Here is a 13688-nt window from a genome sequence, read left to right as displayed (position 1 = left end):
CAGACAGATGGAAAGAAAGAGACAGAGGTTAAAGAGGGGAGCAGTGAAGGGGGCACAAAAGTATGCGAGCAGCGTCATGGAAACATCCACTTCAGCAGGCGCCAAGCATGACATGACACGGCATCCTGTTGTTGTGGTGCAAGGAGGCGAGGATGTGGGAATGGGGGGCGGGGGGCAAGGGGAATACCTTCTGCCTGCTACAGTCATGTTGAGGTCTTAAGACAATATTTCTACACCTGGGTAACTGCCTTAACCAAAAGCAATGTACAGTGTTCCTCGCCAACACCGTTGCTCTGGCCCCTAGCAGGGATGTGTTGCTGAAGGATAATACTCTGAGGTCTAATGTGATTGCAGTGTTATGATGTATTTACTCAGCTTCTGTGCATGATGGTGGTCTATTTTTTAAATATGGCATTAAAACATGTAGTGCAGGCAGGGGCAAGAGAGCCCTGAGTTAGGGCACTACAATGTAAGGCCCCATACACATTTCAAAATAATCTATCGGTTATACATCATGGACACCCTGAATGCAAGGCAAAAACAACAGCAAAATGGTTTTATGTAAAAAAAAAAAATAGGAAAAATGCACTCCAATCAGCTGTTCATCACCTCACTAACTGCATCACTAACTTCAGATGATATTGTGGAGAAGTATGCAACAATCTAATAAGTCCAGGCAAACTACACTGCACATTAAACTTGCATTAAGTTGGTGATCGTCCTGAGGTGAGCATATAAGCCAAAAGTCTGAACCTCTGATTGCTGAAGGATAACCATTGCATCATCAGTAGGGCTACATCTAGCCTGAGGCACGACAGTCACGGGTGTGGGGGCTGATATGAGCTGGATTACCGTAACAAAATCACATTCGATGATTATGTGTTCAAATGGTAATCCGTACATGTACTGAATAATAATATAATACCGCCAAATCGTTACATAATACCGTAACATAATATCCTAATATAATACAATGAAAGTAATAGGTCACAGCAGTCGCGGCTGTGTGGTTGCCCGGAGGTAGTCTTACCATCCTTATACTAATTTTATTCATAAAGAGGGGTCTGGAACAGCCAAACTCAGCTAAATGATCACTAGTGGAACAGACGAACACTGCTGAAGTTTGAAACGCACTTCTCATTTCACCCAATCAGTATCGTTGGTCGTGACATGAAATCTGCTCACACACAATGAGTCACTGTTCAAACCCATTCACTGCTTGTCCCTTCCCCGTTCGCTGATTGGTCAGTTATCTGGCAACATGAGCAATCTCTTCCTAAAAAAACTTGACCCAGTCATAACTCGAGGGGAAATATGAATTCACTGGAACTTTATGGGTGGCAAGGCTAAGCTAAAGTAGGTGTGTGGAGCCCTCACCTGAAGTTCTTGATGTTAACATACTCCTTCTCCTTCTTGACCAAGCCCCATAATAATACCATACTATATTACCACAAAAGTAAGAGCCCCAGAGCAACACATGCTAATGGGGACTCACCTGAAGTTGGCCTGATGTCGACATTCTTCTTTCCCTAATATGACGCTGACATACAATACTATAAATGTCACAGTGGTCAGTTCCTTCTTGACCATGCCCCAGTATAATACATCAATATAATACCATGAAAGTAACTCATCACAGTAATCACAGGTGTCACAGGAGGAGGTCCTCACCTGAAGTTCTTGATGTCGACGTACTCCTTCTCCTTCTTGTTCATGCGGTGGCGTATGATGCCCTCCCGCTGGCCCTGGCTCAGTAGAGCCTGCCGCATGGTGTTGCTCGACGGGCTGTCCGTCCACGTGGTGGAGTTGGCCACACTCGACGACGTCCGATAGCTAGTACAGGAGAGTAAGGTAGAGTACAGGAGAGGAGAGGAGAGGAGAGGAGAGGAGAGGAGAGGAGAGGAGAGGAGAGGAGAGGAGAGGAGAGGAGAGGAGAGGAGAGGAGAGGAGAATGAGTAAAGGAGAGTATTTAAGTTTAAAGAAGGGTAAAGCACGGTAGGGTAGAGTAGAGTTGAGTAGAGTAGAGTAGAGTGTTTGAGAGTTAAGTAGGGTAGAGGATGGGCTAGAGGAAAGTCTTGGGTTTGTGGCTATGTGGTGCTGACCTATGTACTATCTGACAGTGCAAAAAAAAAACCCTACCCAAATGATCAAAATGATCACAATGCATAATGAAGATTCTCCTTCATCCATGTCAAAGTAATCCAGCAACTAGACTACTTGAGTTTTTCAAGAAGTAGCCCACTTGATTACATGGCTATCCAAAGAATTTATGTGTAAGCATTTCTTGGAGCTTGGTATTTCAAGCCGTTCTTCACCGACATACGTCACTACTTTGCTTCTATCTAAACTCTTTGTAAAACGTGTGGAATGAAAATGTTCACCCGCATACAACTTGAAATTTCAATTGGGACTCTACGCATCATCCCTCAGTTTGCAGGAGCATCATAGTAGGACAAACATCACTTGAAGGTAGAGATTGCAGCACACTGCAGTATCGTTTTTAAACATTTATGTGTGTGTGTGTGTGTGTGTGTGTGTGTGTGTGTGTGTGTGTGTGTGTGTGTGTGTGTGTGTGTGTGTGTGTGTGTGTGTGTGTGTGTGTGTGTGTGTGTGTGTGTGTGCACAAAATAAATGTTCAAAAACTAAGCTGCAGTGTGCTCCAGCCTCCACCTTCAAACAACTTGAAACTCTGCAGGACAAGGTTGCATCCAGTTCCCACGTTCCACTCACTCTGATCGGACGGGCGTCATGTTCTGCACGGGTGGTGGCGGCGGCCCTCGCTGGTGCTGGTGGTCCCGGTTGGAGGAAGGGGTAGCGGGCAGGGGCGTGTTGGGGGTGAAGGAGCCCTTCCTGGGGGGCAGCGGTGGGGCTGGTAGCCGGTCCCTGGAGAGGGCGGGTGGTGGTGGTGGTGGGGGTGGGGCAGTGGTGGAGGAGGCTGTGTGTGTGGTAGTGTTGTTACTGGTGGTACTAGTCCGGTTCTGTTGGTTCTGTTGATTCTTCTTCTCCTCCACCCTCAGTGTGTGATTGAAGTTGTCTTCGAAGCCAAAGTCAGAGGCCAGCACCATAGAAGGATCTGCAGGGAGGGCAAGGGAGAGGGTGAGTAGTGGTGTGGATGGAGGGTGCATTCATGCATGTTCGTTTATGTGTTCATGGGTGTGTATGTGTATGTATGTGGGTGTGTATATATTCATTCATGGGTGTGTATGTTTGTGGATGAGTATGTACATGCTCTTGGGTGTGTGTATATTTGTGTGTGGATGTGGACGTGTATGTGTGTCCCTATGTGCATGCAAGTGTGTAAGCATGTTTGTACATGTGTGTACAGGTGCGTATGTTTGGGTGTGCGCATTTGTGTGTGCTCAGGTGTATATGTGCATGTTTCTGTGCATGTGCGTGCGCGTATGTGTGTGTCGAGTGGAGCAGAACAGAGGATAGCAGAGGAGAAGCGAGCGGATGTAAACAATCATAAATCACCACAGGGGGCACCGCACACTGCACCACCACATACATCACAGCACTAGCAACAGCAGCTTGAAGCAGGAGCACCAAGGACCCAGCAACAGCAGCAGCAGTAGCAGCATTAACAGTAGCAGTATTAGCAGAGGCAATAGCAGCTCTCAGTCTGTGTGTGTGTGTGTGTGTGTGTGTGTGTGTTCCTCCACATTTGTTCCACTTTAGGCTCTTCCCTGTGCAGACACCAGCCCTAATGTCAAAGGTTATAAATGGCTGCTCTACATGAAAAGGCAATTAGGGAGAAACTCTATTGGACGGCACATTCATCACAGGAGCAGGGTGCTGTGGAAGAGAGGAAAAGGAGCAGGAAAGAAGAGAGTGTAGAAGTAGAAGTAGAGGAGGAAGAGAATGAGGAGGATGGAGGAGGAGGATGGCGGAGGACGACAGGGCATCGAGGTGAAAATTATGCTGTCTAACAGCTGTGAATCTAGGAAATGACTGGGTGTGGCGATGTGTGGGGTGAGGTAGAAATTGTGCCATCTCACTACACTACAAGCAAGGAAATAAGAGAGGAGGGAAAAGAGAGGAAAGAAGAGATGAAGGACTAGATAGAGGAGGAGGAGGGGAAGGAGAAGAAGAAGAGGAGGAGAGAAGCAGTAGAAGTAAAAGGAAAAGGAGGAAAGGTAAGCAGCCAGTGAAACACGGTGCCTCACCACATACATACCTGATTGTGTCTGCCTGCCTAGGGAGTTGCTTTTGGGGCTGGCAGGCACTGAGTTCCTGGCGAGGTTGGGCACGGGCGGCGGGGGTGCGACGGCGTTGGGCGGTCTGGACGCGCCTCTCTGGGGGGCCACGGGCATCGAACCCTTATGGGGCACCGGCGGTAACGCTTCCTGGGTCTTAGGGGTGCTTGTTCTGGAATCCGCTGTATAAAAAAAATATACAAATTGACACTAAAAGTTAATAACTTGGAAAAACAAAAAAACAAATGATACAATTAAATAAATTAAAAAAATGTTTCAGTAAAAGCATGGAAATCAAAGCCAAAGCATCAGCCAAAGTACCCATCTTGAGAGGCCCAAATGCTCCAAAAGCTTATCAGTTCCTGTGCCTTGTTTTCCATAGATTGTTCATGCACGCAAGATTTGGTCATAACTCAAAATTCATCCAGCAGACAAGAAAATCAGTGACAGATGGATGGACACACAGACTCCCATACAGCGACCAAAGAACAGTTATGCCTGCGGCAACTTTGGGCAGAGGCATATACAAACAAACAACAACAACAACGACAGACAAGCTCATAAATCAATTCTGCCCTTCTTTCCCACCGCAACCCTATACTCCCTGAGGGGGGAAGAACACCGTGCTAATAAAAGCTGAAGGCAAAACAAAAAGTTACCCTGGAGGCCAAATAATATGATAAGTAGGCAGTGTTTCCCACAGAAATTTTGGAAACTATGGGGGCAGCCGGGTTTTATTTTGTCCGGGGGGGGGGGGGGGGGGGGGGGGGGGGGGGGTTCTTCTGACACGGGCCTTTTTTTTGGGGGGGGGGGGTTGTATTCTTGCAGCGTAAGCTTAAATGCAAAACGGCAAAACAATGACTACAGTATGACATTGGCGCATGGAGAAACTGTAGGCCTGGGCCTATATTTCAGCCATTTATATTTTGAGAAATAAGGCTACATAAGATTTTACCCATGACTTGTATAATAGTAGTACATTGTCATTGTCAAAAAATGCAGTACAGTGAATAATTTTTTTTACAACACAGTTTCATTCGTCCCTCATGCAGGGGTCTGGGAAACAATAATAAAACAAAATAGGAGCACTGTGAAATTGTTAACGCATAGACAAAAAGGGTCTTAGAGGGTAGGCTATGCCTTTTCCCCCACACATATCTGTAGGTGTACACATTCTACATGAGGGGTGCTGGTCACAGGGCCAGTTTTTTCCAAATTCCTCCCATTAAAAGGGCTGAACAACATATTACACATTTATGTTTCTATATGCAGCCCGATGTCTCCTCTGCTGTGTCAATGAAGGTCTGTCACCAAACTCATTACAACTGTAAAACAAAGCCTAGGGAGTGTTAGTAAACTCATCCCAACTGTCCCTTCTCTGAAGGTTTTTTATATTGCTCCCAAACCCAAGTTAACTACAACAACTTGACTAGGCTTTTGATCCCTGTCTTTCAAGCACTTGTGGTTCTCTCTATAGCAGGGGTGCCCAACCTTTTTTTAACCAAGATCTACTTTTGAAGTTGATGGTCTGCCGTGATCTACCAAGTCAAATTCAAGGATGTCAGTATGACAATTTAAGACCACCATTTATTAATCACCATTATTATGAACCAAATGTTTTCAGTAGGCTACTATGGCCGTATCTTTTCAGTGTGTTTTTAAAGTGTGTTGAATAGCCTATGTTTACAAAGCAATTGCAGCACTGATAGTATGCAGAGATAATTTCAGTCATACACAAGTCATAAAAAAACTGAAACCATTTCAAAATGATGAACATTTGGTATATAAAATGCACATAGGCCCTATTTCTAAAATATGATGAAGCATTATCATGCCTTCAGTGGTATAGGCTACAAATTAAAAAGGGCTCAGAAATTCACCTTTTGTTATGGGTAAATAGTAGGCTACTATGAGAGAGAGAGAGAGAGAGAGAGAGAGAGAGAGAGAGAGAGAGAGAGAGAGTGAGAGAGAGAGAGAGAGAGAGAGAGAGAGAGAGAGAGAGAGAGAGAACTCATTGGATTGGTTAACACCCCTGTTAAGTGTGACTTCTTCTATGAAGGTTTTTTTTTTTTCAGCTCTCTGGGACAGTAGCACAGCACAGGCTTTCTATTGTGAGTTTGGCCAATCGTTTTGTCCACAACTGAAGCAAGAAACAGCACAAATTGAAGTGAATTCCATACATGTCAACAACTAACATTTCCCTTACACGCGGCACGCGATGTAAACGCAGTTAGCGATGATGCATGCGACTAGCGATTTGGACGAAGATCCTCGCATATCGGCGTGTCATAACGCATCGTTGCGCGCACATGTTCTGTCTCACCCGATGTTACACGTGTGCACACATGAATCAACTGTAATACCCTTACGGTCACTTCCTAATGCTTTCCCCTCATTCTGTGTTACCGTGGGACTACTTATATAACCAATACAGAGTCTATAGGATGTATTTACTCCAGGAGGAAAATGCGAAGGAAATTCAAAATCGTAATTCAAATCGTTTTTAACAAAAACGGATATCGTTTAAAAAAAAAAAAAAAAAAAGAAAAAAAAAAAAAATAAAAAAATTTTTTTTTTTTTTTTTTTTACATTTTTGTAAACTATGGCGGCCAAATTTAAACTATGGGGGGCCGCCATAGTTTCCTCAATGTATGGGAAACACTGGTAGGGGACGGGCAAAAGTATTGCAATCAATCTAATGGTGCAACAACAAATATCTGACATCTAGCCAAGATGTATTAGAACAGGGACCCTGGCCTGTCCAGCATTAGTATTCAGGTAGGGGAGGGTAACAGGAACATGTTTGTGTGTAGGGAACAGTGGAGGCAGTCTAAAGCAATTATCGTAATCTAGACCAGCATGTGGGTAATGTGTCTGTGCTGGTCTTGTCATGTCGGTTTGGCTGTCTCTTGGCTGTTCATTAATGCACCTAGCTCTTTTGCTGATTCAACAACCACACACACGCACAAACACACACAGTTTTACCACTGAAGACCAGTTTTTATCTATTAAGTCAAACATGCGATTTTTACACACACATACACACACACACACACACACACACACACACACACACACACACACACACACACACACACACACACACACACACACACACACACACACACACACACACACACACACACACACACACACACACACACACCACTGACTACCAGCTTTTTATCAAGTCAAATATGCGACTCATTTTTACACACACACACACACACACACACACACACACACACACACACACACACACACACACACACACACACACACACACTCACAACCGGCTGTCTGCCATATCTAATGCGGATATTAAACGTGAAGGACATCACCCGCGTTTTACGACATGCATAAATGGTGTTATGCAACCGCTGCTACTGCTGTTATGCCTAATGTTGTCTGAGCCATTCTTAGCCCTGTTACCCTGCCCTGCCCTGTCGAAATGGGCTGCTTGGTCATCATGAGCTACTTGTAGCAATCTGCTGTAATATAGCCCTAACCTTAATCGAGGCGGTTAAAGGTGCACTGTGTAGGAAGGTGGTCAGAATACGCATTGCAACTATACCGTTCATTGAAACGATTTTCCATGGCCAAATTTGATCTTTTCATGAACATTTACTAAGTAATAAACTAATATTTACTAGTATGTCCAAAGTACACTAAGTTTTGCAGCTAAAATGTATTTCTGAACATTCCAAATGGGGGTCATGTATGAAAAGTGAACTTTTCACAGTTATAATGGATACTTAAAATTTGATGGTGGTGGTAAGTATTCGTGAAAAAAGATAACATTTGTCACATAGACAGCAAGGTTGCAGAACCATAAAATGCAACTCCAACAGATTTGTAGCTCAGCTCGACCAGCAGGTTGTATCAGCAGGACCTCTTTCACTCTGCAAACAGCAGCCAGTGTGGGAGGAAACGCTTGGGAAACAGGCCACAATGACTGGGTGTGGATGGAGAGAGGTAGAGAGAGGTGGAGAGAGAGAGAGAGAAAGAGAGAGAGAGAGAGAGAGAGAGAGAGAAGGAGTGAAAGGAGGATGAAGTGCAGCTAGGGACAATCTTTATAGGCAGCGTGGGAGGCAGACCACCACAATGAGTCGGTGGAAAAAGAGAGACTATTAGTAAACCGACTGTGACCAACACTGTACCTTATGGCTGTTAAATGCCCGCATTTAAGCCTGATACTGCATACACGCTGCATTGACCAAGGTGCATGGAACGACATAGACACATTCAGACTCTTGAGATTTGAGGTTTTTCTGACAATGTGGGTATATTAGAGCTGAATGAACACATTCTAATGCAAGATGAGGGTCCTAGCTTTGAAATGCGACTTATTTCGTGTTTTTTGTATGCTTCGGAGGCTGGGAAATTTAAGTTTTTATCTGCTGAGGGCACCTTTTCCTAAAAACGGCTTAGGCATTCAGCAAGCGTTTTTTTGCAGGTGCTTTAAGCTTAAATGGGTTAATGTCCGACTCAGAGGCTTCTGACTGACGGCTGCTCCTGCTATTGTATCCACATGGCGGTGACCCAACAACAATTGGCTCGCCCACTCACAAGTTAACCATTTAAAAAATAATAATCATCAGCTCCTCCCCCATTGTGACGGACGGTTAGTGCACAGAAACCAGTCTGACAAGTTTTTTTTCCGGGAGTAGTAGCATCAGCACTTTTTCAAAATATGTGTCCAACTACACGAGGAAGTGTGTGTTGGCGGTACTGGCAATGGTCATAGTTCCCAGACGTGGACATGACGTGGTGACGTGTGTCTGTGTGTGTCTGTGTGTGTGTCTGTGTGTGTGTGTGTGTGTGTGTGTGTGTGTGTGTGTGTGTGTGTGTGTGTGTGTGTGTGTGTGTGTGTGTGTCTGTGTGTGTCTGTGTGTGTGTCTGTGTGTGTGTGTGTACAGTGTACACTCACTTGAGCGAGTAAGTATGTCAGTCTGTATCTCTCTGTGTACATATCTGAGTCTATGTGAGTGCTTGTATGTGCATGACTTCGCTTGACCTCAAGATAGCCTGAACCAAAATTGGATTTAAACTGAGTGTGTCAGATACCATCTCTGGAGTTCGGAGGTTTAGGAGGGGAAAAAGTTTTGCTACAGTACAAACTTGCAGTCAAATACATGCTTCTTCTCCTGACCTCGTGAGCAACAGAAAAGGCCCTCAGGAGACACAGCTCTTAAGTGGTGTGCAGCAAATCTTGCTTGGCCACCGACTGCTGTCTCTGCGGGTTAATAAATAATGAAGGGTGGAACTAAATTATGGATGATTTCGGATGGGTGCATCAAAAGAGACAGAGAGAGAGAGAGAAAGAAAGAAAGAAAGAAAGAAAGAAAGAAAGAAAGAAAGAAAGAAAGAGAGAGAGAGAGAGAGAGAGAGAGAGAGAGAGAGAGAGAGAGAGACTTACAGAAAAAGAGCAACAGAAGTACAGCAGGCACACTGGCAAAGAGATACCCCAGACAGGAAACAGAGTGAGGGAAGAGGAGAAGAGGCAAAGAGCAAATGAGAGAGAAGGTAGAGAGAGAGAGAGAGAGGAAGAGAGAGAGGAAGACACAGAGAGAGAGAGAGAGAGAGAGAGAGGAAGAGAGAGAGGAAGACAGAGAAAGAGAGAGAGGTAGAGAGAGAGAGAAGAAGAGCCAAAGAGATAGACAGACAGAAAAAGAGCGTGACAATGTGACGGAGAGAGAGAGCGCGTGAGAGAGAAAGTAACAAGTGTAAAGACATCACATCCTGTGGTGGTTTGCCCTGTGCTCACTGGTCACTAATGACTCACCGTGCTGTTTGGCCCTCTTCACCTGCGCTACAAAGCTCTGGCTCCGCTCGTCATCCTGCAGCTCCAGCTGCAGCTCCGGAATCTTCTCCCCCCTCAGACGCACACGCAGCGAACCTGTGGGACACACACACAGATGGAAACACATTAGAATTATTTTATTTGGGGGGCGCGGTGGCTCAATGAGCTAAGACGTCGCACCATTACACTGGCGACACGGATTACGGCCCAAGGTCCTTTGCCGATCCTTCCCCATATCTCTCTCCCAAAATAATTATTTGTTTTCACCCACAATTGAACTTCATATGTGGGTCATTGATGTTTTTTTAGTGGTAGACATCAGGCGGTACAACCCAGCTATAGCCACTCTTGTATTAATTCAATAAATGAAGTAATACTTGGAAATAATGTACAACCAATGAATGTGATTTTTAGATAATCCATGAAAAACGAAAATATATATCATTTAATTGATACAGTAATGGGTTTAACAGTGGTTGCACCCTCCTGGCATCTGCTAGTTAAAAACAACATCAATGACCCGCGTACAGGATTCAAATATTTCTCAGAAGTTACACAGTGGAAATCGGGTAAAAAAGCATTGTCTATGCAACACAGCAAATTGACTACTGCTGCCCATGCTGTGCAGAACTTTGCCTGCAGCTGCTTGATATTACTTTGGACAGACCTGCCATTCTCAACCTACTCACAGTTTGTTTGTACACGTACATACACTACCAGATACAAAATATTATAAACAACACACATAGACAAACACGCATTACACACTATAGTCTCGTATGACTGACATGCATCAGAGTGAGAAAATAAAAGATAAAAGGAGATAGAGAGATGGTGTCAAGATGAGAGAGTGTGAAAAAAAAGAGACGCATGAAGAGAAGAGCAGAGGCAAAGAAAGTAGAAGGAGAGACAGACGCAAATGAGACAACAAGATACACACAGACACTGCAGTGCTGTAAAGCTCTCCTCTCTCCTCTCCTGAGTGCAAACACTACTGCTATTCCCAAAATATACCAGTGATACCTCCCCGTTCACTTTGTCCCAGATATATTAGATAATCACTGGATTATTATCTGGGACTATTATGACGGCGAGAGAGAATCAAAAAGAGCACACAATGACGCAAATGAGATACAAACATACACATTGCTGTCTAGTAGCACTCTCATGTCTCTTGTGTCAAAACTGTACTACCAGGGTTTCCCCCAAAGCACTCTATTTGTTAAGGTGTCCACCTTGACAACAAACACCGACCACCTTTATTAACTTAGGCGTGTACTTTTTTTGTATTTTCCATATCTATAACTGCAAAATATCGCCTTTCCAATGATCAGTCACATGTCTCTGATATCAGCTAATCAGTCTCCACCTTGGCAAAAAATCCCCGGGAAAGACTGGCTACAATTCCAACATGATCTCCAAAAAATCCATGCTCCTGGACACGGATGTTAAGGACACAAAATCCGTGTCGAGGAGCACGGATTTTGCCAAAATTCCGTGCTCCTGGACACGGAATGATTTTCCGTGATGGACACACAGAATTGCTCTCGATACTCCCACAGCTCTATGTTTCCACAGTCTTGTGTTTTGTCAAGATTTTTCTCATTTCAAATATTTGTCTCAAAAAAAACATTTCTTACTGACAGGTTAGGGTTAGAAATTGTTTTGGTCTGGGCACAGCTAGTTTTATTGCATTCATTATATGAGTTTGATAGCCTAGCAACCAACTGGAAAAGGTATTTCTCAAAAATATGTCTGTAATGACAGGTTAAGGTTAGGGAATGTTTTGGTCAGGGCACAACTTAAATTGCTGTAGCATTATTTTGTTTAGGATTAGCATTTGGTATGTATTTGATATATGATACAGTTAACACAGTGCTGTGGTAATATCCTATAGAAAGCACTTCCGTGTGCCCATCACGGAAAACAATTCCGTGTCCAGGAGCACGGAAAACAATTCCGTGTCCAGGAGCACGGAATTTTGTCAAAATCCGTGCTCCTGGACACGGATTTCGTGTCCTTAGTATCCGTGTCCAGGAGCACGGAATTTTTGGAGATCAGGCTACAATTCCTAACTTTGTCCATATATTAGATAAAATCTGCACTAACCTATTATCAGAGCCTAATTATAAAGGTGGGAGTATTAGAATGAGTAAACACACAGACACAAGTGAGATACCAAAATGCACTGACACACCAGTTTAGGAGTTAAAACATTGCTACTATACTCCCAAAACATGCTGATGTTACCTCCTCATTCATGTTGTCTCAGATAGTAGAGATAATCATGGTATTATCATCTGGGACCATTATGACAGTAGGAGTGTAACAGAAAATGCAAATACCCAAATGACTTTCAAAGATCATCTCTCTCATCTAAAAATTACGACTCTTCCTAAAATATACCAAAGTTACTTCCCTATTAACTTTGTTCTACACTAAACATAATCATGGTGCTATTTTCTGGGCCTATTTATGATGGTGGGAGAGTAGCTGAATGAGAAAGTATAGACTGTACTGTACTGTATAGAGACAAAGATGTACTGACACGACAGCTTAACACTCCTCTCCTGAGTCTAAACTCTGCTACTATACTCCCAAAATATACCCCCGTTACCTCCCCGTTTTGTCCCAGAAAGTGCTTTAGATAATTGCAGAATTATGATCTAACCTCCTTATGATGATGACATGAGTATAATAGAAAGAGCAAAAACACACACACAAATGGCTTACAAAAATACACAGGCTGCAGTAAAGCACTCCTCTGACTCTCCAGTTGAAACACTACTACTACTACTACTACTACTATTATTCCTAAAATATATCCATGTTCCCCATTAACTTCGTCCCAGACACTTGAGATAATCAGGGTGTTATTATCTGGGCCTATTACGATGGCGGGACTGCAGCAGAATGTGGGACGGATCAGGAGTTTGTGGCGTGTTCAGCAGAACAACAAAAAATAGAATTACTCCGAATTTGTGGCATTGTCGGCAGAACAACAAAAATAGAGTTACTCTGCCTCCTGGGGGGGAAAACCAATCTCAGACTTAAACACACAGTCTTGTTATCAGTGTGCAACAGTGACACCGATGCCACAACAGTATCCCCATCTGATAGCGAAAGCATGCTTTTTCATCACAGCCCACAGCTAGCGTGAGGAATAAGCCTTCAGCCTTTCAACAATCCCCAGATTACAGCGAACAGAGATTTGGGCAACACAACACAACATTGTGGGGATACAAGAACTGCGAGATAAGGTTTACTTGAAGAATAAAAAGCACACACAGTCAACAAAACTTTTGTGTAATTGAATTCCAGGAGCTGTTGCACCTACTTTTCAGAGTTACGGCTAAAGTGTTTCAAGACAAAACAACACCAGAAGATGTGCAATTGCCAATGACAAGATATACACAGTCTGTTAAGAGTTACAAACAGTCTGTTAAGAGTTTTTGGTGAATTCACTTTGGAGGAGTTGCACTCACTGCTCAGTTAGGTGTTAAAAAAAACAACACCACAGATGTGAGAGTACTCTCTCCAGAGCCAGATGATGAAAAAAATATCAACAACACTTTAATATGTTCTCTTTTAAATGATTTTGGAGATGTTTCACTTACTGTTTAGAGGGATGTCTATGAGCAGAGCCTCTTCTGCCTCTGAATGGAGAGAATGAAAAGAAAGCGTTAGTA

General features: G+C 43.7%; 1 protein-coding gene across 1 annotated transcript in view; it reads right to left on the bottom strand.

The window, feature by feature from the left end:
* Positions 1-13688, bottom strand: part of ocrl (OCRL inositol polyphosphate-5-phosphatase) — a 40537-nt gene that overhangs the window by 21169 nt on the left and 5680 nt on the right. Inside the window, exons 4-8 of the mRNA XM_063190168.1 lie at positions 13617-13655; positions 9982-10095; positions 4178-4378; positions 2731-3073; positions 1672-1833 (exon numbers count right to left, since the gene is read on the bottom strand). Of these exons, the coding sequence (XP_063046238.1) occupies positions 1672-1833; positions 2731-3073; positions 4178-4378; positions 9982-10095; positions 13617-13655 (859 nt within the window). The remainder of the gene's footprint in view (positions 1-1671; positions 1834-2730; positions 3074-4177; positions 4379-9981; positions 10096-13616; positions 13656-13688) is intronic.

Source organism: Engraulis encrasicolus, chromosome 23, assembly GCF_034702125.1.
Source record: "Engraulis encrasicolus isolate BLACKSEA-1 chromosome 23, IST_EnEncr_1.0, whole genome shotgun sequence".
Taxonomy (NCBI): Eukaryota; Metazoa; Chordata; class Actinopteri; order Clupeiformes; family Engraulidae; genus Engraulis; species Engraulis encrasicolus.
This window is presented reverse-complemented; position numbering and strand designations above follow the sequence as displayed.